The sequence below is a fragment of the Cavia porcellus genome, unplaced genomic scaffold, assembly GCF_034190915.1.
Source record: "Cavia porcellus strain 051 isolate PalLab524CR breed Dunkin Hartley unplaced genomic scaffold, mCavPor4.1 scaffold_7, whole genome shotgun sequence".
In the NCBI taxonomy this organism is placed as follows: Eukaryota; Metazoa; Chordata; class Mammalia; order Rodentia; family Caviidae; genus Cavia; species Cavia porcellus.
Window position 1 is genome coordinate 20596327 of NW_026947490.1, and position 24367 is coordinate 20620693.

Below are 24367 nucleotides of genomic sequence, written 5' to 3' on the forward strand. Positions count from 1 at the left end.
ACAGATAATAAAATCAAACAGAATAAAACCATTCCAACCAATGAATGAAAACATTACAAGAACTTCAAAGCAATATAATGGAGAATCATGATTAGCATAAAATCTTATGTACTCTTATAATTTCTTATACTAGGGAGACTATACGGTATTTATACATGTGAGTTTGATTTGTTTCAGTTACGAGTATGGTCTCAAGTTGCATCCATTTATTTATAAATATCTCAGTGTGATAATTCTTTATAGCTGAGTAGTACTCCATTGTATAAAAATACCACAGTTTTTTTAGCAGCACAATTTGTAATAGCCAAATCTTGGAAATAACCTCAATGCCCATTGAGGAATGGATAAAAAAGATGTGGTATTTTTATATAATGGAATACAATTCAGTTATAAAGAAGCATCACACTGAGGCTTTTATAGATAAATGGATGCAACTTGAGACCACACTCTTAAGTGAAATAAACTCACATGTATAAATACCATGTTATCTTCTTAGTGTAAGAAACTGAAAGAGTACATAAGACAGAAAATCTTCAATAAATATAGTGAAAGGGTAAGAAACTGCTCAAAGGGGAACAAAGAACTCAGGGAAAAGGAGAAAAGAAGGAAAGGAAAAAAAATATAGAAATATGCATGTGCAAATTTAAGATAGCTAAGATGATTGTGCTACTAATTCTATTAATTCTTGGAACAAAACAGTTAACATTCCTAGGATTAGATCAATGTTGCATGTTTACATCCGGTAATCTGAGGAACTCTTCTCAAGATAACTGTGTAAAACAACAATGTTAAAAAGCAGAGGTCATTCCTAATGGTGTATAATGATTTAAAAGACACAGTAGTCCTAGTGCCATATTTAGATTGAATTTAATTTGTTCTGGTCTGTCCACTCATGTCAGATTTGAGGGCACAGACCTCTAGAACCAAAAATAGCAGGTTATACCATGGTAACTATCCTTACTTTCCTATTGACTTAGGCTGAAATCCTGTATTACTTACATTGTCTTACTATGACTGATCTTAATTGTATCTGAATCATAAGACTATTGGTTGGCCTTGACTGATTCTATTTGAAATTGGTATGCTTGTTAGAGACAACCCTAAAAGTAGAGGAAACTACTCTGAGCATGACAAGATGTAAAGGATATCCATACTGGTATGAATCAGTAACAGCTCTCAAATCCTACAATGCAGTCAAAGTTAAGTTTTTATAAAAATAGGTGATAGTATGTTTAACTATAATAAGCCAGTGTTGTGGACAAATCTATTGAAAATAACAAGAGAAAACATAGTAGCTACGGAAGATCATTTATATTGTAGTTTTATATGTCTTATCCATTGCATGTTTTTCTAGGAAATTGTTTTGCTGTCTTGCTATGACTTGGTTTTCCCTATAATACAGAGAGGATAGATATATAGGTAGAAATTCACACATGTTTTTTTTTTTTCTTAAATTATTTACGGGAACTGATTATATAATGCAAGATGTAAGGAACAAATACTCTGAGGAAGAGACGCTGAGAAACCCGAGGCTTATTTTGTAGCATTATAATATAAATTCTAGCAATCTATTGTTTGCTGATTAGAATGACATTGGACTGGTTTCTTCAGTTCAACTTCAGCATATGCAGAGATGGGGACGGCTATCACAAAGAGAATGAGAGATGCGATGGTAGTTGCTATTGTCTTCCCTAATTTGGAACTTGAGGACCTAAAAAGACTTCATCATCCTGTAATGATTTGATTAGTTCTATAATATGCAATAAGTATATAAAGTGGGTGAAGATAGGGACAACTATTTGTAAGAAGCTAGAGACAGTTAGATAATGAAGATCTCCAGTGGACTTCCTTTGAAATCTGTATTTCTTTAAATTGTATTTTATTTTTTTTAAATGTTCTGTTCTGTTTTGATATGGTTAATCTTACCCTCTTTGAGATGTAAAACAAATGTGTAGGACTGATAATCATATTACTGAGCTTTTGTTCGATCATAGAGCAGAATGGTTTGTAGGGTCACTTTTCTGAATGTCATTCTAAATACTTTAATTCTATAACCTGAACAGCTATTTCGAAGATGACAATGTGTAACTTATAAATCGGCAATTTCTTACCTTTTGTTTGTCTGTAATTTTGTATTATTCCTACCCTTTTTTTTAATCTCCATGTATTTTTTTTCGTTTCCTTCTCTTTAAATAAAAAAAAAAATTAAAAAAAAAACAACAATGTTAGTTATGTTCCCACCACCTTGTATTGAAAGCCTATATTATTATTGTTTTGGGCTCTTCGTTATTATTATGTACTTGTCTTTCTTTCTTGTTTTTCTCGTAATTTGTTATGTTTTGTTTTTCCCTGTACTACAGAAAGGATAGATGTACATGTATGGGCTTATAAATACATAGAACTTCTAAAGAGTTTACAAGAATTGATTTTATTACGTGTGATGGTATGGACAATTGCTTTGAAGAACAAGAGACATTAAGGTAGCCATTGCGGATTTCCTATCATTTGTGGTGAAGTCCATTATTGCTTTTATTCTTTGTTTTGATTGGTTTTAGTCTGTTTTCTATTATTTCATTTCAATATGGGTGAAGGTACAGACAGCTATTTTGAAGAGAACAAGAGACATTACGATAGCCACAGTTGATTTTCCTATGTCTGACTTTGAAGGCCTGTAATGCATTCATTCTTTTGTTTTGATTGGTTTTATACTATTTAATTTTGTTTCAATTCATCGCGTGTGAAGATATGGACAACTATATCTAAGAGAACAAGAGACATTATGGTATCCACTGCTGATTTCCTGTTGTCTTGTTTTGAAATCGTGTGTTGCTTGCATTGTTTTGTTCTGATCTGCTTTGTTCTGTTCTGTTTTCCTTTGTTTTGTTTTGTTTTATCCTTGAAAAAAATGAAGCCTATTTTCTGGACCTAAGAGAGAGAGTGGGCTGGCCTCTGCCTCTGACCCTGCTTACTGGGTGGTTAGCTGAGACCACAATAGAATACAAGTTATGCACAGGAAACATTCAGGGAGATTGAGTCACTTCATTTAGAGGTCACTGCATTCTCAGTTTCACACTCATAGGATTCTGTGTCATTCCTTGTGACAGTGAATAAAGTGAGACTCCTGATGCCATCAGTTTCAGCCTATCATCATCTTGAAGGCTCTGACCATTGATCCACCACAGGAAGGTTGTGTTCTGAGTCTCTGGTTCACATGTCAGTAATACGGCTTCCTCACCCTCCCCAGGGCTGGAGTTGTTGATTGTGATGTAGGGTTTGAGCAAGATTGCTGTGCAGAAAACAGAGAGATGATTGCCTCGTGTGGTACCTTTGAACTGGGCAAAAGCATTTTCCACCAGAGCGGAGCTCTCACCTCTCAGCTAATTTGAGTCCTTAACGAAGCAGGCAGGAGTGCACCTCAGACCGAGATGCATGAGGACCTGAGCCTTACAGGACATGAGGACACCTACATTTTGTCTGAGAAGAGCACAGGCCTTTTCAAGTGGGAACCAAGCTGCAGTATTAGGTAATGGACAGACCCCTAGTGCCTCTGCTGGCCTCACTGCCAGCCACCTGGTTTGCCATGGGTTATGTGTGTGCTGAGACCCTCTAGCTGCAGAGACCTCCAGCCTTGCGTGTTTCCTCTGAGGCTTTGTATGCAAGGCTGTGTTTGAGATGGGTCATGATGGGATCTGCCATTGGGCTTAAACCTACCGAAGACCCCACAACCTGGACTGAGGATGTTTGTGTGCAGAAATCACACACAAGGTGAGCAACTCCAAACCTAGCATTCAGCTCAGGGGTCAACCTGAGCCCATAATGCGGGGAGATTCTCCCCAGGGGTTTCATGGTGACTGACAGGAATGATCTAAGACAGTGAGGAGGAGACAAAGTTTAGAACGCTGAGTCAACTTCTTGTCCTTGGTGTTTAATGTCCCTCTTCCCCCTGTAGATGGTAGATGAGGACCCTGTGGGCTTTGACAGATTTGGATAGCAATTTCAGATACTAAATTATTTCTCTAGGAAATTTTTCATTTCTGTCCTTGGATCTAAGTCCAACTACTGAAAGAAATAATTCTCTAGGAGAACCATAGCATCTTAGACCAAGCCCTGAAGACTTTTTGGGTCACATCTGAATCAAAGATAGTTTCTAAAGCCAGTTTGCAATTAGACACTCCCTGATGAGGATCCCCATGAGCTTGGTTGGGAGGACAGACCTTGTCAGAGGGAAGGCTGAGGCATCTGTAGTGTAAAATGAGGGATAATAGCAACTTCCAAGAAGTGACACATCACATTAGTAACATTAGAATTCCATATTTCCAGTTGCTTCTGGGAATGAGGCAAAGTAAGCAGGAGTCTCACTGGCCATGTAAAATCTTTGTCTTTTCTTTTGACCCCAGGAATCACCACTAGGATTTTATAGAATTCTTCCAGATCAGACAGAGACTAACTAAAATGACTATGGCTGATGCATCTCACTAGGCTACAGGACCTGTTTGTGATGATGATGTCATCTTGGGACACAAGTATAAATGACACAGGCAGCAAACTCTTCAAACAGTGCTTGTCAGGACAGCGTCCTCTGCAGGAGATGGTGGGGAACTCTGAAGGGATGTGAGCACCACATGGGGAACAGGAGTCAGGGGTCAATGGGTGGAACAAGCCTGGGGCTTTGGTCCTTGCAGGTCTGTCCCTCTGCCTCTGATGCCTGAGCTGAGTTAGCATAGACAGAGGACTGGCTTGGCCCTATCTTGTGGCCTATGCTGCCCACTGGCACTATGGAAAGAGAGAGTCCCAGTGCAGGGCACAGTGGAGGCTTATGACAGAGCCTTAAAGGGCCAGCTGATGTGACTGATATCAGTGGCCTTTTCTTTTACTGGGAGAGTGGGCCTGGCCCCAGGTGTTAGTAACAGGAAGCCTGATCGTAAGCCAGCAGCCTGAGGGAAAGGATGCAGCAAGCTATGTAGTACAGAAGCTGATGTGACCAGAAGATGGGGACAGGGAAAATTCTGAGAGAACCAGAAATGCCCATGGCAGGGAGCAGTGCAGTTTCAGTGACATCACTTTCCCCAGAGACTAAGAGACTCATAGCTGCCTCTGAATCAATCAGAGCACTCCTGCAAGGCTTCCCGCAGCCCAGCAGTTCCAGCATCATTATGTGAGGTGGCTCCTGGGGTGGCCTCAGGAGTAGGTTGATCAGAGGAAGAGAAAAAGCATCTCAGCCTGTGAGCAGAACAGGCAGCTACTGTGGCTAGGTCCTTTCAGGATGCTGTGTGCAAATCCTAGTCTCTGAAAGCCTCTAGGTCATTCATTCATTCAGTGTTAATTTTTCCCCTCATTCATCACAAAACTTTTGACTTGGCTGTGAATCCTAGACATGTTGGTTTCATGATCCAGGGCAGAGAAAGAGAGCAGAGCCATCTCTTTTATACTCCAGGGAAATGATCCTCAATACATCAGGAAAATAGGACTCACTAAGTTTAGGGAGGGTGGCTGTGGGTTGATCTTCTGAGCACAGAGAACTACATATTGCATTGAAGCAGGTGATTTAATTCTAGAGTAAAATTTTTTTTTATTTAAAGAGAAAAAAAAAACAAAACAAAACAGTAAGAGGGGACCAGTAATACAGAATTTCAAAAAATAAACAGTAAGAAATCACTAGTTAATAGATTATATATTGTCATCTTAGCAATAGTTGTTCAAATTACAAAATTAAAGCACACAAAGTGCACATTCCAATAGTGAGATTGCAAACAGTTCTGTTCAATGATCCAATAAAAACTTAGTAATATGGTTTTCTATCTTACATACTTAAATATACATGCAGTTATATGCTTTAGAGCTCTTTCTTCTCTTTTTTACAATAACAATTTCACATTTTGGATTTTATTACTCCCACAGTTCTTATTACTTTTTTTGATGACAATAAAACCAAATGTGAAAAAACAAAATGGAGTCAGTTAGAACAGAAGGATGGACATAGTACATGATGTAAAAACAGAATACAAGTTGATCAACAATGGTTACCATAATGCCTTTTGCCATCTTAAAAAGAGTTGCCTGTATCATCAGGTATAATAGAATTGAACAAAACACTACACAACAAAACCAATAAAACCTAAACTTTGGAGACTTACAGGACTTCAAAAGAAGATAATAGTCAAACCAAAATAGGCATCTTAGTGAATCTTATTGCCTTCAAAGGAGTTGCCAATACCTTAAAATTGATACTATCAAACAAAACAGAATAGAGTAAAATCAGTCAAAACAAGATGGTGAAAGCAATACAGGGGTTCCAACCAGGTTAATAGGGAAAAAGGTACTATAATATATCCCACTATTTTTAAATTTATTTTTTCCTTAATTAAAAAAATAATAAAAAATTAATTTTTTAAAAAAAGCAGAAAAGAGGAGATTGAGATAAAAGAGGACATAACAACATAACAACACAGGTCAGAACAGAACAATTTTTTTTATTTTATTTAAGGAGAAAAAAGAAAAAAGCAGAAAAAGGGTACAAATCATACAGAACTTCAGAAAAAATAAACAGTAGGAAATCACTAGTTAATTACATATTGTCATCTTAGAAATAGTTGTTCAAGTTACAAAATTAAAGCATATAAAGTGGACATTCAAACAGTGAGACTGCAAACAGTTGTGTTCAATGATCCAACAAAACTCAGTAATATCATTGTATATCTTCTACACTTAGATATACATGCAGTTATACCATTCAGAGCACTTTCTTTTCCTCTCTTTTGAATATTGACTATTACACATTTTGGGTTTTATTGCTCCCACAGTTCTTATTACTTTTTTTGGAAGAGAGTAAAACCAAATATGACTTAACAGAACAGAGTCGGTTAAATCAAAAGGGTGGACATAATAGATAATGTAAAAATATAATACAAGGTGATCAACAATGGTTACCATAATGCCTCCTGCTATCTCAAATAGGATTGCCTATATCATCAGTTATAATAAAATTGAACAAAACAGTAAAGAACAAAACCAACAAAACCAAAACATTGGAGACATTACAGGTCTTCAAAAGTAGATAACAGTCAACCAGTATGGGCGTCATAATGAATCCCACTATCTTCACAGCTGTTGCCTAAACTTTCGAACCTGGTACTGTCAAGCAAAACAGAATAGAGGAACATCAGTCAAAAAAAGATGGTGAGAGCAATACACGGCTTCAAATCAAGTTAATAGAAAATCAAAGTGGGTTACTATAATATATCCTGCTATTTTTAAATTCATTTTTCCCTTAATTAAAAGGATAAAAATAAAAAAGTAAATAATAAAATGGAGATTGAGATAAAAGAGGGCATAACAACAAACTAGTGCAGATCAAAACATAACCATTTAAGCAAAATAGTGTTTCACCACAAGATAATCCCGACATAAAAGTAGTTACCATATTGTCTCTTTCCTTGAAATCATTGAGTATAACTTCATATACTGTAGCATCAAATATATCAAAACAATGTAAAACCATTCAAGAGAATGACAGTATTACAGGGTATTTAGAATCAACTAACAGATAATGAACTATGGTTTCTGTATATTCTCCTTGTCTATAAAAGTTTTTGTTTATATTATCACATATAATAAAATCCAATAAGATACAACATGTTAAGACCTATGGAGACAGAAGAACAAAAGCTTGATGGGACTTCAAAACAAGAGGATATTAAACCAGCACTACCTATTATGATGTCGTTTTCTCCAAAATAGCTGTTCCTATCATCCAATCTTCTCTGCCTCATTTCTGTTGAGCTCTTTTTCTGTCATTAGTTGTCAGTTTGTCTTTTTCATTTTGTTTTCTGCTCCATTCATTGTGGCCTCTCTGCCACTATTTCTGGATTCTTTGCATTTTTCTTTTTTTAGAATATCCTGCAGTATTCTCTGTAGAGTTGAATTGGTGGTTGCATATTCCCCTAGTTCCTCTTTATCCTGAAAGCACCTTGTTTTTTCATCAATTTCCAGGGATAGTTGTGCAGAATATCTCAATCTTGGCTGGAGGTTATTATCTTTCAAAGCTTGAATTATTTCCCCCCACGCTCTTTGTGATTTGATGGTTTGTGCCCAGAAGTCTGCTGTAATTCTGATGGGTGTTCCCTTGTAAGTGATCTGTTTCTTGTCTCTGATGGCTTTTAATATTCTGTTCTTATACTGGATTTCTGGTATTTTGATTATTATATGCCTGGGTGTAGCTTTGTTTAGGTTGTAGGTGGCTGGGGTCCTGTATGCTTTATACAACTGAGTATCTTTACCTTTTGCTAAATTAGGAAAATTCTCCTGGATTATTTCTGCGAGTAGCTTTTGTAGTTCATTTATTTGTGTCCCTACCTCTTCTTTTATGTTCTTAATTCTTAAGTTATGGATCCTCTTATCATCTTCTAGTCTTTGTATTATTGCTGTTTGTTTCTGTATTTCTATGGAGTCTGTAGTGATTTTGCCTTTTTCATTCCTTATTACATGAATTTGAGCTTTTTCTTCCCTTTTTAAAATAAGGTTGCCTGGGGGCTTATCAATTTTATTTATTCATTCAAAGAACCAACTCATTGATTCTTAGATTGTTTTCTTAGTCTCTATTGCATTGATTTCTGCTCTTTTATAATTTTCTCTCTTCTTTTCGCTTTGGCCTTGACTTGCTCTTCTTTTTGTAGATGTTTGAGGTGTTACATCAGGTTTTTTCTTTGTACTCATTCTGTTTTCCTGCTGTGGGAAGTCAATGCAATAAATTTTCCTCTGAGGACAGCTTTCATTGCATCCCACAGATTCCGGTAAGTTGTATTTGTGTTTTCGTTTGCTTGTAGGTATTGTTTAATTTGTTCTTTAATTTCCTCTGTGACCCACTGATTACTCAAGTGTGTTATTCAGTTTCCATGTATTTGTGGCATTTTTGCAGTACCTTTATCATTAATTTCTAATTTCATAGCGCTATGATTCGATAACATGCAAGGGATAATTTCAACTCATTTGCATTTGTTTAAATATGTTCTGTGAGCTAAGATATGGTCTATATTGCAGAATGATCACGTACTGCCTAGAAGAATGTGTATTCTGACGCTGTTGGATGGAACACTCTGTAAATGTCTATCAAGTCCGTTTGTTCACAGATGTGATTCAGTTGTTATTTCTTTTGCTGATTTTCTGTCTGGTTGATCTGTCTCCTGGTGTCAATAATGTGTTAAGATCTCCTGTTAGAATTGTGTTACTGCTAATTTGGCTTTTCATTTCTGTTAATACTTGTTTTATATAACTGGGTGCTCTGGAATTTGGTGGATATATATTTAGATAGTTATCTCTTCCTCTTGAAGTTTTCTCCTAACCAGTATGTAGTGTCCTTCTTTTTGTCTTCTGATCATTATTGAAGTTCACATTGTGTGCAAACAGAATAGCTACCCCTGCTTTTTTGGGGTTCCTGTTGCATGAAATATTGTTTTCCATCCTTTGGCTTTCAGTCTGTGAGTATTCTTTTGGGTTTCTTGTAGACAGCTTATGGTTGAATTTTGTTTCTTGATCCATTCTACCATTTATATTAATGGTTATAACTGTTATATGTTAGTTTATTGTTATCTTTCTGCTGGTGCATCTTTATCTTTCTGTTCTGTTTGTCTGCTTTGTTCAGTGGTTATTTCCTTAGTGTATCTAAACTGTCTTTCAGTATTCTTTCCAGGGTTGGCTTGGTGATCATGAAGTTCTTCAGCTGTCCTTTGTCATGGAAGTATCTATCTTATTTCTCCACTGATTTTGAAGGACAGCTTTGCAGGGTACATTGGCCTAGGTTGGAAATCTTTTTCCTTTAGGATCTGAAATACTTTACTCCTTGCTCTTCTTGAATTTATTGTTTGTGCTGAGAAGTCTGCTGTAATTCTGATAGGTTTTCCTTTATAGGTGATCTGTCTTTGCTCTCTGATGACTTTTAATATTTTATTCTTTTGTTGGATGTCTGGGTGTAGTTTTATTTTGATTATGGATATTTGGAGTTCTGTATGCTTCACTGATCCTGATATCAGTTTCCAACCTCATGTTTGGGAAAGTTTTAGCTATTACTTTTCTAAATATTCTCTTGCCATCCTTTACGTTTTCTCCTTCTTTTTCATTTATCCCTATCAAACTTATGTTGTTTTTCTTTGCATCATCTTCCAGTTGTTGAATTATTTCCTGATTTCCTGTTATTTTTAAAAGATTTTTCCTTTCCTGTTCACTGGCTGCAATCTTGTCTTCTAGGTCTGAAATTCTATCTTCAGTTTCATTGAGGCAGTTTTTAGAACTTTCAATGAAATTTTTGATTTCCTGTGTATCTCTTTGCATCTGCTTTGTATATTCTGTTTGTTTCTTTTATTGTTCATCCAGGGATTCTTTTTGTTTAATTCCTCCAATTTTTAAAACTGTGTCTTCTTTAGATATGTTCAGCATTTCCTTTTTTTATCATTTCTTCTTTTACCTGGGATATCATTTCTAGTTTGAATTCCTTTAAAGCTCTGTGGACTTGCTTCTTTATTTCAGTTACTATTATTTCAGGCATATTGCATGTATTTTCTTCTATGTACATGGCTCCTAGGTTTTCTTTCGATGGGCTGGAGGTTTGAGATTCCATTTTGGTCTTTTATTTTTTCATTTGCGTATATCTCTGTGTTTCAAGTGTTGTTCCGAAGCTTCCTCTTGGGCTTGTTGGAAATTGTTTCCTATGTCCTGGGCTCCTAGGACTCCTCTGATAGCTTTGCTCCCTGCTTGCAAGCGAGGCCGATGGATTAAAAGAAAGTTGCTAGGCTCCTCTCAGGTAGGTCTAAAGCCTCCTCAAGCTGCACAGTTTCCTCCTCTGGTAGCAAAGCTCCTCTGAGGGAAAGAAGGCCACCTGGTGTGGTCAAGGCAGGCCCAAATCTTGCTAAGCCCAATCTAGTGTTGCCACAAGCCCAGCGGCCCCCCACCCCCTACAGCAAGGATCTCATACTCTCCCGGGGATTGGATGTTGTGTAACCATCTACCTCCTTGGATGGAAAAGCTCCCCAGGCTGATAGAAGGTCACCCCTAAGGCCTAGGTAGGCCTCAAACCTCCTCAGCAGGGCTGCTCCCTCCTCCAGGGAGTGGCAGTAGTGCTGGTGCTCTCCAGGTCAAAAGAAGGTTGCAGGCAAGGCCGGAGCTGGCTCAGCCCATCTCCCTCCTCCATGTGGGTCAGCTGTGCTGTGCCCTCCAGGTGACAAAAGAAGGTCAGCAAGGCTGGAGCAGGTTCCCAAGGTTTGGCCCAACTCCCTCCTCTAGGCAGGGCAGCTGGGGTGTGCCCTCCAGGTGAGAGAAGGTGGTCAGCAAGCTTAGCAAGTAATTTAAACCCTTCATTAGATTTATGTTTTAATACGATTATGAGATTATAGATGTGTATCTTTAACTTTATAAGAAAACTGTCACACCTTTTTAAAGCAAGGGTTTACATTCACTAAAGGTAGGGAGAGAAATATGCTGCAGGGTGAGAGCAGGTGACTGAAGCCAGAGAGAGCACAGTGGTCTCCCAACCTGTTCTGTAGTGTGGTTGTCCCATTTTTATTTCCAGCAGCAATATATGAGAGCACTAGTTACTCCCCTCTTGCAACACAGCTACTGTCAGTTTTTTGCCAACTTGCCAAAATTTCTCCTTGAGTACCTCTCTGTGACTGGCAGGATAGATTACTTATCTCACACCATCACACTGAATGTTCTTTCATCTACATTTCATTTTTCTCAATGTCACCTGTGCTTCAGGCCACAGTTTTCTAAGCATTTCCTAACAGCTGGCTGGAAGCAGAAAGGCAGAAATGGAGGGGTGTGGCAGGGAAGAGCTGCTCCTCTCTCTGCAGCCAGAAAGAGAGAATATGAAGGAGCCAGAAGGGAAGGGGCCAGGATCACATGTAATGTTTAAAGCCATGCTCCTAATGACCTGCTTCATTCAATTATATACCTCCCCTAGTAAACCCACTCAGCTTCCAAACTTATCTATACACTGATCCACATGAAGTCAGAGTCTTCATGATCCCAGTCATGTTTCCAAAAGCTCCACCCTCTGCTGAACATGTGTCTTTTGGGGACATCTTAGATCAGTGATGGCAAATACTGTAGAAACCAGTGTCCAACTGCAACCCCAAGCCCACTTACGTATTGCAAAGCAGCAACATTGCAATTAAACCTGAATGCTAAGGTTTTAATTTGGAAAAAGCAACTCATGCATTAACATCTTTTGTGTAAAAGAAAAACAACACCTGTGCTATGGTTTGGCCACCACTGTTTTATATCAATCTGTAACAGCATTAATCTTTAGGCCAAGCAGGGATTTGTAGGAGACAGATGTAACAAGAGTGGAGGGATTATACTAGAGAGTGCTAGTGAGGGAAATAAGAATAGAAAATACTTGAACTTCAGGCCACGGTCGATGCTTGAGTAGGAAGTGAACCAGCTTTTAGGAAGGTAATGGGGCAGCGGTATGTAGGAAAGATTTCTGTGAAAGCCTGGTGCAGTTAGGTTGTGGGAATGGAGAGAATGACACAGCTGAGAGAGCTTAAAATCGACGTGGTTTGGGGAGATGCTGTGTTGAATGTGAGGACCACAGAGCAGGGCTGGCAGACTTTGGGGGAGTCAGTCAGAGAAAGGAGTGAGCCGAGGGGAGCCAGTTTACAGGAGTTGTGTAGACTGCATTTGGACATGGCAGCCAGCAGTTCAGGGAAGCAGTAGGAAGTAGATGAAGGAGCCCCCCGCAGGGAGGGCTGTGAAGCCCAGGGCAGGGCAGGGTGGAGGGAGACCTGAAGGGCCTGGCCCTGGCTGTGGTGTGAGGAGGAATATTTAGGTTGCAGGGAGAAGCCCCAGAAAGGAAGGTTTCCTGTGGACTTAGATGATGTGAAAGCATGAAACTACCTCTGAGTTTGGTCAAGGGATGGAGACCTATTTTTTTCTGCTTCCCTGGTTTAAGGAATGAGAAACAGGGGATGAGGCAGGAAAAGACATCACACACATTTCAGCTGCTTCCAGGAGAAGAAAATGAGACAATAGGTTAAAGTGGAATAAATGAAAGCTATTCAGGATAATTAAGAGGGCACAACACGGAACTGGTAAGGAGGGAGACGTGGAAGGGTGCTGGAGACTCCACAGGACCATCAGTGGAGATGCTTGAGAGCGACAGTTGTGTGGCTGCCTCTGCTTCACTAGTCACCTGTGTGGGAGGTGTTTCCGCCCCTCATAAAGAGGCTAAGAAGTCTTTCACTTTTAAGTCACCTTCTTTCCCAGAGGAAGACAAGCAGTTCCTTCCAGCAGGTTCCTCCCAGCTGTCCTCACTGTGGCAGTGGAGGTGCAAATGGATTTAGCTAATTCTCTGATCTCTGCATCCATACCTACAGATTTCAAACTGGGCTTCCTTTGACTCCTCACTGAATCATTTGTTGTTTTATCTGTACTGAAGACACATTCTAATATAGTATTAACATGAAGCAGCATATCGATATCTAATATATATTTTTATTATAGAGAAAATTTTACAAAGAATCAGCAGTGGCTTTAGCCAGGCTAAATTAAATAATCCAGCACAGCACAGAGGAGGGAAAGTACATACAATCTGTGTCAGGGATAGAAATCCCTGAAAGAGGTACCTGAGTAGAACTCCCAGTGAATTCTCTTAGAGGAGACCTGTTAGGCATAGCATGTGATAGATCAGTGAACATCAAATAAAATCTTTCTGTACAGCCCGAAATATGTTTTATCTGTGTGGCAAAAGGCTTCTTGTGGAGGACATTTGCCTTCCTTCTCTTGTCTCTTTTTATTCTAAGTCCCATTGGGACTCATAGATCCCATGGGAGAAAAGCTAAGTTTCAGAGGCCAATCAGAAACCCCAGGTTGGGGTAACCCTCATGCCCCCACAGCCTCTTGTGGCCCTCATTCCTACGGGGCAGTTTCCCAGGTTGTAAACAAAGCTATCAGCAGGAGCCTATGATTCCCTTTAGAGAGCTCCTACTTTCCAAGGGTCAAACACACCCTTGCAGAGACCAAGGTTTCCTGAGACACTAGGGCAGACAGGTAGAGAATGCCCAGGCAGCAACATGGAATGGAAAGACAGCTGGTCTGACGTGTTTGGAAACTGACTCAGGTCTGTGTCTGGCATGAATGAGCAAAGCTTCTTCTTATTTTTTCTTTGAAGTCTTTGACAAAAAAGCCTTGAAAGGCTCTAGCCAAGGAAGCTGAGGGATTTTGGTGGCTTCCTATATAACAAGGTGGTCAGATCAGCTTACCAGCTAAGTAAAAATAACCCTTTTCATAGAAATAAGCAGTTGCAAAATTTAAAGTGGTAGAATGTCTCAGAAAAGGGAAAAATCATATGTCTCCAGTTGTGCATTCATTGCCAATAATTTTAAATATTGAATGATGAACAACTCTGTTCTCTTCCTGAGTTTCCAGCAACTGCATCTCTTCAAAGTTGAATTGCCCTGTGTTATACATAAAGAACTGGTAGTCAACTTAATACCAGCTGAATTAAATAAGCATGGTGCTGAGTGTAGATGGCCCACCTGAGGAAAGTTGCCAGCATAAATAGAGATGTGGAGAAGAAAAGTGTGGTGTTGTGGGTTCTCCTAAGTGTTGCTTTTCGATCCATTGGTTCTCCTGGAGGAGCTCATCATGACTAGCTTACCCAGTGTGAGTTCAACCATTACTATCAGAGGAGCTTGGTGTTTATTGGTGAGAGTGGCTGTGGTTCACTTTGGGGGAGCTCTGGTCCTTACATTGAGCATCTCTTCCTGGCTCCAGAGGGGAAGATGTGTGCTGTTTAATATCCAGGAGAAACTTGTCATGCTGGCTTTCTGGCATGTACTTGACTGTTATTACAGCAGAGAAACTCAGGACCCTGGTGTCACTGAGGATGGCTGCAGTACTTTTCAGGGCACACCTGAACCCTGTTTAGAGTGTGACATGTTAGCTCCAGCATAGAACCTCCAACCTACCAATACAACTCCTTCACCCCGCTTACATAGAGATTGTAGTTTCCGCTGCTGACCTTTGGGCCTATCCAGCGCAAATATGTGAGACTGGTGTTGAGTCCTTCTCAAGGGCTTTGGACCTCCATGTAGACTCATGGGAGGCATTGTCATGGGCTCCAGGTCTTCAGCTGGTGGCACGCAGGACATTGTTGTTGGATCCAGGACTTTGCCTGAATATTCTAGGTCTTTAGTGCTACAGACATATTTCCTGCACTTTCTTGTGCTTAATTTGACTATCATAAAATAATATTATAAATCCTGTGCCCTGATTGTAATTGCTCTCCTTACAATCTGTGACTATAACACTCCAAACCCTCAGAGGTGTTAAAGATCTATGTGCACTTTCCATTGAGAGTTACCTGTGAAGGTTTGCAAATCATTTCCCCAGTTGTTTTTAGTGGATTCTCTGGAGACAGGCTTGCCAAGGGACTTAGGTGGTATTCTAGCAAAGCAGCAAGATGTTTAGACCCCGTGCCAGGAAACAAAAGCTTAGAATTTCCCAGGACACTACTGGTTGTTTATCTGACTTACTTGAGCATGGCAGGTTCACATGTAAATTTGGAGAGAAAGGAAAAGCCATTATTGACTTTACTTGCTGTCTCCCCCCCCCCCCCATTCTTTTTCTTCCTCTTTTTTTTCTGGCACACACAATTATGTAGAAAAGGAAATAACCCTCAAATGATGGCAAGTTCAATTACAGTCTGATAGGACAGAAGTGGGATGGAAGGAAATCAATATGCTCTGAATAAATAACTTTAAAACAAATCTAGAGTGGGCAAAAGGGAGCAGCAGGGAATTTGTTTCAAAATCGGCTTTGCCAGCTTTCAGTGACAAGGAAGTTGGGTTTCCTACAGATTCCCCGGATGTACCTTTTCATTTATTGACATTGGATGGAGGCCTTGCAGCCTGGAGATGCTGCACGTGGGAAGACAAGAGTAGGGGGCTGATTTTCTTTTTCCTCCAAGTGTAAAGAAATCTCCAGGGAGGCCATGGAGTAGGTCAGCAGTGCTGTGACAGGATAGGTGCCATCACTTCTTTTTCACTTCTGAATAAACTGTTTTTGTTACTGTGGGGACCGGGGAGTGTGAAGTTGGCTGCAGGTTATTGAAGTTCAGGGAAGAATATGCAATTTCACCCACCTGTAACGTACAAGCAGCCTTCAATTAAATTGGTATCACGATTCTAGGGGCATGATTCCGCCCACTGTTTTATCACCTCATTGAAACATTTAGCTTTGGAAAAGGGCTGTTCTCTACTTGCTGAGATGGTGGTGAATGGTCCTTTGAAGGGATAAATTATGGTGATGATGCGATACAGTGGAATATGGTAATAGAGCAGTGAGGAGGAACAAATCACAGACACATGCAACATGGGCGAATCTCATAAAACAACACTGACTGAAAGATCACAGGTGCCTACCAGGGCGTGCTGTTAGGATCGTGGTCATGGCTTGTAGTGAAGAGACTGGAAAGATTCTTTTGGTGGGTAGACACAGAGTGTCTTGATTAGGGTGATGTTTTCATGTGTGTGTCCATCTTGTGAAAGTTCACACCCTGTAACCTTATTCTTATGATGTACATATTTTTTTTATATTTCATTGAATGGTTAAGGTGAAAAAATTGCGATGAAATTGTTATAAAATAAAGCAATAAATACTCCATATTCAGTAGAATGGAAATTATCCTTTGACAGGAAGAGCAGGACCACACTGTAGGTAGATAAAGGAGGGGGATGTGGTGACTTCCTTGTTTTGGGCATTGTACTGGGTGCACTTTAATCTCCTTGTGAACAAAACTGAGGACTAAAGAAATGATGTTATGTGTTAGGGGTTACAGAGCTAATTGTCTTCATAGCTAAGAGTTACACATAGCCACGGTGTTATAAGTCCAATGTCCACATCCTTGCTGTGAGGTAGACTCATGGAAGGGATTAACCAATCCTTCTTCACTGCTATATCGAGGCACTTAGGCCTAAGCTTGATCTCACGTCCGTGTCTTCAGGAGCAACCCATTCTCCCCAGAAACATTTCCATGAGAAAATGAGCCAGGGAGCCTGGCTGTACTTACCTTGTCAGGAGACTTATCAGAGGGGCCTGGTCCTGGGGAAGCAAAAGCAGAGTTACCCCTCTGTGGAAGTGTAAAGCTGATTTAAGGCCTTATGATTTAGCAGGAGGAGGTAGCAGATGGTGGTTGTTAGCGGGTCTGGGGATGAACCTCATGATCACTTGGGGGATTTCTTCCCTCAGAATCTGTGGCCCAGACTGAGGGCATTAGAACCAGATGAGGGGTGAATAGTAGAGACACAGGAGACCTCCAGGCACCTCTGAAGATTTCTACTGGTTCACAAGACCTCAATCCTGTCCCCCACCTTGTGTTTCTTAGCAACATGCTCCAGTGGCAGGGAGGGGCAGTGAGGGCCCATAGCACCAGAGCACCCAGGAGCCAAGGAAAGTCTCACCGAGGAGAGGGCCCACATGCATAATAGAGGTAACAGAGAAGGAGTAAAGGTGACGAAATGGCTCCTGGTGCCTGCCTAGCTCAGGTGGTGTGAGCTTCTCTCCAGTCTTTGACTCAGGGGATTCTTGTGACTAGGAAGGGTTTAAGGAGCTGTGTCATCCTGGGGCAGGGAAGTGGAGAACAATTCAGAGTGGGGACAGTAGTTGGTGAATCTAGGGTTCTCTGCTAGTTGTAGGGCACGTGGTCGAACATGCCCATTCTAATTGGGTGAGTGGCTTTACTTACTGTGATGAGAGACTGAGGGTTTGTGCTCTGTGAGATCATTCTGGTTACTCTTCCTAAAAAAGATATGAGACAGTGTGACTGCTATTCCCATGTGCAGGGCCTTTGGTCCCTGGCTTTGGAGGGACACTGGCAGCAGATAATTCCTTGACACTCCCTGATGTCAATTCCTTTTACAACTGGCATTGTCTGTTCTCTTAGCCCTCATTCTTCATGTTCACCATAATTCCTGCCTCCTCCCTTCCTGTTTCCAGATGTCCACTTTACAGCTCTTTTCCCCAGTGCTGGAATCCAACCCAGGGAAATGCTGCTGAGCTACATCCTTTACCGTGTAGGTTTAGTCTTTATTGACCCTTCTGCGCCTCCTTCACCTTTGTATCTCTCCTATTTTATTTTGCATAGGAAGAGTTTGTTTCTCCCCTCGTATTTTATTTATTGGCCACAGTATTTTGATTTTTTATACTTTCTCTTGAATTCCCTTCCTCCCTCCTCCTGCTACTGTGACCAACAGAGTAAATCACTTACTGGCTCTGCCTCTGGCCCTGGCTCTGCCTCTGCCGGCTCCGTCGGTTTCACTTCACCTTCACCCTCGGGTTGCGCACTGGAGGGATAGAGGAACATAACTGGATCTGTTTCTTGAAGCATAGATGAGAAACACCATACCCAAGAGACAGTGGAATGGAATACAGGGAACATGAGGACAGGAGCAGGAAGACCCACTGAGCAGCAGGAGTTCAGGAACGTGAAGAGGAGATACAGGTCCAAGACAGAGGGATAAAAGCGATATCCCTCTCCTAAGCATGGCAGAGAGACTTCGAGGAAATGGAGGAAGTGGAAAGGGCATCATACCCGCCAGACTTGCTGAAAACCATGGTATACGCCAGGGCACATATCAGAATCAGCACAGCTAGAGCTAAAATCATAATGGCAATAGTGGGAACCGTTGAGGCCTTAGTGGGCGTGGTGTCTGGTTTTGCTGGCTTATCTGTTATGGAAAGAAAAGAGAAAAGGCAATGAAAGTGAAACTGCTTTCTAGTGGGATGCCTTGAGACACAATTCTTAACATGATGCAGCTCTATTTATTCCTTGGACAAGTACACGTCTTATGGAAAGGGTTTCGGTGAGGTGATTGGCAGGTTTTGTAATCTGCACCCCCTAACTGGTGATTTATCTACCCACAGTTCCATCCTGGCCTTTGTGCAGGTGTCTGAAGGCTTCAGAAATGTGAGGAAGGCTGATTGTTATTTCTGTATGTTGTAACTTTCTATCGTTTGTGGTTCCATCTGTTTTCACAGGGTTCTGTTTGAGCTGGCCACAAATACGTGCCTATCAGCTCTTCAGCTCTCTTGTGGCAAGGGCTTACTTGACAGCAGGCTCAGGTTATAGCACATTCAGAATTCATCACCTCCTTTGCATAGAGACCACACTTTCCACCACGGTTAGCAGGGACGTAAAGAAGCCCAGGTCTGCAGGACACAGCTTTCCTCTGCTGGGAGACTTTGGCTCGCGAACTCTCCCTCAGCCTTGTGCAAACTTCTGAGACCTAACTGCACTGCCGTCTCTACACACAGATGAGAACTGCACTGTGATCTGAGGGCTCTCCCGGGCTCCCTCTCTTAGGTAGATATTATGTCCATTTTATGGATGCCACTTTGGGCTTAGAGTGCTGAAAAGCTTACTTACCTTCGTATGGCTAACACGAAGCATATCTGGCTGCCTGACTTCAAGACTAATAATAATAGTAGTAGTAATAGCAGATAATACTTATGGAAATTTTTCTCTGCCTGTGCCATTTTCCTGAATAGCGGGCTATTACATGAAGTAGTTAGAACAATACTGTCTTAATTACTTTTTACTGGTTACTGAGATGAAATACCTATTGTCCAAAGTTAAGAAAGCAAAGGTTTATTTCTTACAGTTTTTTGGAGGTTTTAGTTTATGTTCAGTTGGCTCCAAGGCAGGTGTCATGGTGGGACCGCAGTTCATGGCAACTGCAAACAGCAAGGTGGAAACTGGCAAGAGAGAGAAATACAACTTCTTCCTGCCATTACACTGTATGCTGGCTCCAACTCCTAGGTGGGTGTAGCACTGACACCATCCATCCAAGTGCTAGACAACGAAGCAATCACAAATGCATGATGGAAACGCGTGAGGACTAGGGGCCACCAATATAAACCATGACAGACACTGTGAAGCAGGTACTTTTATTATGATTCACATTTGGGTTATCTGAGTCTCAGATATATTAAGAATCCTACACAAGACACTCATAGCTGTAGTTGCTTACATTTAAAAAACATGATCCCAATTTAACAAAATCAAATAGGAATTAGGGATATAGAAAAATAATAAACTAACATGAAAACTAGTGGAAAGAAGACAATTAAGCTCAGGATAAACATAAATAAAATAGAACAGAAAAACAGCCAACAAAAATCAATGAAACCAGAAGTTGGTTCTTCAAAAAAGATGTTTAAAGCTGACAACCTTAAAGCGGTTTAACTAAGAAATAGGAAGTTTCAAATTACTAACACTAGAAGTGAAATAGACATTATCAATGCTTCAGCATAATAAGCATTTTAAGTGTACTGTGAATAATTTTATAACAACAATTTGTTAACACAGGTGGAATGGGCAATTTCCTAGAAGCACAAAGAATCATGAAGGAATAGAACATAAAGATAGATCTGAATCTGGGAAAGCATTTGTTAAAATTTATGTAAAAAAAAAAAAAACAGAAAAAACTCAAACTAGGCTAGGTACCATAGCAAACACCTGTAATCTCAGCTCTTATGGAGGCTGAAGCAGGAATGTTGTAAATTCAAGGCTAAAGCTGACAACTTAGCAAGATCCTGTCTGAAAAAAAATTAAAACCAGAAATTTAGTTCAGTGGTAGAAACCCTCTGGGTTCTATCATCTGTACAGGAAAACAAATAAAACTAAGAAAAGGAAACAAATTGAGCAACAAACTGGGAATAGAAAAAAGTAAAAGACCTTGTATGAAAAACTCACAGTGAACATCAGAGTTAGTGGTGAAGGACTAAAAATTTCCCCACTAAGATTAGGAACAATACAGATACCAACATTTAATTCTATTCAATATAGAATTAGACTCTAGCAAGAGCAAGGCAAGAAAAAGAAAGACATCTAAATTAGAAAGAAGTTAACTTATGTCCATTTCCAAATGGCAACTTACAGATAGAAAATTGTACTCCCAAACTGTTATGATTAATAAACAAATTCAACTTTACTGGCAAATGAAATCAAATACAAAACTCAGTTCTATTTCTATATGTTAACCGTGAGCAATATAATAGGAAAGTTTTAGAAATCTTTTTGTAGGAGTATCCAAGGCTGGAAGGAGAGAGAACAGCCAAGCAGGGGGAATCCTTTCTAGCCTTGCCTGCTGCCTTTCCAGCCGGAGGAGCACACCACAGCTGCCGGCCGGAAGGAGGGAGCTAGGCCGAGGCGCTGGAACCTGCTCCGGCCTCTTTGCGATCTTCTTTTGATCTGGAGAGCACCAGCATTACTGACACGGCCTGGAGGAGGGAGCAGCCCTGATGAGGAGGTTTGAGGCCTACTTAGGCCATAGGGGGACCCTCTATCAGCCTGGGAGCTTTGCCATCCAAGGATCTGGATGACTACACAACATCCAATCCCTGGGAGAGTATGAGATCCTGGCTTTAGGGGGTTGGGGGTCCACTGGGCTTGCAGCCACACTAGATTGAGACTAGCAGGATTTGGGAATGCCTGGACCACACCAGGTGGCCTTCTTTCCCTCAGGGGAGCTTTGCTACCAGAGGGGGAAACTGTGCAGCTTGAGGAGGCTTTAGTTCTACCTGAGAGGAGCCTGGTAATCCTCTTTTAACCCACGGGCTCCGCTGCCCAAGGAGGGAGCTTCATTAACAGAGGAGTCCTAAGAGCCCAGGTCATAAGAGACAATTTCCAACACGCCCAGTGTAAACTCTGGAACAACACTTGAAACACGGAAATATAGGAAAATGACAAAACGAAAGACCAAAATGCAATCTCAAACATCCAGCCCATCCCAAGATAGCCTAGGAGCCATATACATAGAATAAAATATATGCCATATACCTGAAATACCTGAAACAATAGTAACTGAAATAAAGAAGCAACTGCAGGAAGCCTTAAAGGAATTCAAACTAGAAATAATCTCTCAGGTAAGACAAGAAATGATAAAAGAAATGAAGGAGATGCTGAACATATCTAAAGAAGACACAGTTAAAAAATTGGAGGAACTAAACAAAAAGATAGAATCACTGGATGAACAATATAAGAAACAAACAGAATATATAAAACAGATGCAAAGAGATATACAGGAAATCAAAAATTGCATTGAAAGTTGAAAAACCTGACTTCCGGTAGAACATGGTGGACAGATAGCAGCAGCTATGGAGGCTCTCTGAAAGACTCAGCTTATAATTCAGGAATGGTGCTGAGTAAGGAATCATAAGCAGGAGGACATATGCTCCGGTGACCCAAGAACGAACTGGGCTGAGAGAAACCAACTTGGAATGCAATCCTGGTGCTATAACAGGAACAGAAAAGCCTCAGTGTGGAAGCTGGAGCCCACACCATTGGAAGCCACGATTTGGATTTCCCGCCACGTGGCGGCTGCGTCTACATTGGCTCAGCAGGGAGAGAGACGCACGGAAGCTCTGAGAATGGGAATCGGAGAACGGAGTTGAAAACAGGACAGGCGGGGAGCTGTGCATTGACTTGTGGTGAGGTGAGTGAGAGAAACTGACTCTCTTCCACAGTTTAGGAGACTCCAGCGGAGGACATTCTGGGACTGGGCAGACTTGCGGGAGCGGGGCGCTGCAGCGACTTCAGCCACGTATCCCCCTCTCAAGCGGAATTGGTGAGAAGTGCCTAGCCTACGTGACGCTGCTGGCTGAGACCCAGTAGGCTAGCAAAACCCAGATCCCAGAGCCTGAGGGTGGCCTGGAGGGCCAGCCCCCCGTAGGCTGCCTGGTCTGCAACTTCCTGGTGTGCTGCGGTGGGCGGGAACACCTAGCCGGCGCAATTCAATCAGGCTGTGGCTGACAAGGAGGGAAGCTGGGCCTCCTATACACGCTTGCATATATAAGGAACAAAGAATATGGGAAGAGGGAGCAACAAGAAAGGCCTTTTGGCCCCCAATCCTGAGAAACAGGCAATAGCAGTCACCGCACCAATAGACATAAAGCGCCATCTAGAGAGCCTCATAGATGAGTTCAGGAATGAAGTTATTAATGACCTGAAGCTAGAAATAAGCAGAATAGTTAGAGAAATGCTAAGCACCACCCAAGAAAAAACAGATGGTGGAATGGAAGAACAGAAAAAGAGGGGAGAAATGTTTGATGGAGAAAATAGAGAAAGCATAGAATATGTGAAGCAGGTTCAAAGAGACTACCGGGAAACAAAAAACTCTATCAAAAACTGGCATAACAGCTTGAAAGAAACTAAGGACAGACTATCTGAACTGGAGGGCATATTTGTAATATGGGAGAATGAAATGAAAAACTTCTTAAAAGTAACAAAGAAACAAACAGCAATAATACAAAGACTATAAGATGATAAGAGCATCCATAATTTAAGAATTAAGAACATAAAAGAAGAAGTAGGGACACAAACAAATGAACTACAAAAGCTACTCACAGAAATAATCCAGGAGAATTTTCCTAATTTAGCAAAAGGTAAAGATACTCAGTTATATAAAGCATACAGGACCCCAGCCACCTACAACCCAAACAGAACAACACCCAGGCATATAATAATAAAAATTCCAGAAATCCAATACAAGAACAGAATATTAAAAGCTGTCAGAGACGACAAAACAGACCACTTACAAGGGAACACCCATCAGAATTAGAGCAGATTTCTCTGCACAAACCATCAAATCACGAAGAGCGTGGGGGGAAATAATTCAAGCTTTGAAAGATAATAATCTCCAGCCAAGATTGATATATCCTGCACAACTATCCATGGAAATTGATGGAAAAACAAGGTGCTTCCAGGATAAAGAGGAACTAGGGGAATATGCAACCACCAATTCAACTCTACAGAGAATACTGCAGGATATTCTAAAAAAGAAAAATACAAAGAATCCAGAAATAGTGGCGGAGAGGCCACAATGAATGGAGCAGAAAACAAAATGAAGACAAACTGACAACTAATGACAGAAAAAGAGTTCAACAGAAATGAAGCAGAGAAGATTTGATGATAGGAACAGCTATTTTGGAGAAAATGACATCTTAATAGGTAATACTGATTTAGTATCATCTTGTTTTGAAGTCTCATCAAGCTTTTGTTCTTCTGTCTCCATTGGTCTAAACAGGTTGTATATTATTGGATTTTATTATGTATGATAGTATAAGCAAATACTTTTAAAGACAAGGAGATTATACAGAAAACATTGTTCATTTTCTGTTAGTTGATTCTAAATACCCTGTAATGCTGTCATTCTCTTAAATGGTTTTACATTGTTTTGATATATTTGATGCTAGAATATACGAAGTTATACTCAAAGATTTCAAGGAAAGAGACAATATGGTAACTGCTTTTATGTCAGGATTATCTTGTGGTGAAACACTATTCTGCTTAAATGGTTATGTTTTGATCTGCACT

At 40.6% G+C, this 24367-nt stretch overlaps 1 protein-coding gene across 2 annotated transcripts in view; it reads right to left on the reverse strand.

The window, feature by feature from the left end:
- Positions 1-13465: 13465 nt before the first annotated feature.
- Positions 13466-24367, reverse strand: part of LOC100721022 (carcinoembryonic antigen-related cell adhesion molecule 21-like) — a 38999-nt gene continuing 28097 nt past the window's right edge. For both annotated transcript variants that reach the window (XM_063252829.1, XM_063252830.1), the window contains exons 6-10: positions 18584-18719; positions 18260-18335; positions 17738-17790; positions 17063-17094; positions 13466-16135 (exon numbers count right to left, since the gene is read on the reverse strand). In XM_063252829.1, the coding sequence (XP_063108899.1) occupies positions 17782-17790; positions 18260-18335; positions 18584-18719 (221 nt within the window). In that variant the 3' untranslated portion in view covers positions 13466-16135; positions 17063-17094; positions 17738-17781. The remainder of the gene's footprint in view (positions 16136-17062; positions 17095-17737; positions 17791-18259; positions 18336-18583; positions 18720-24367) is intronic.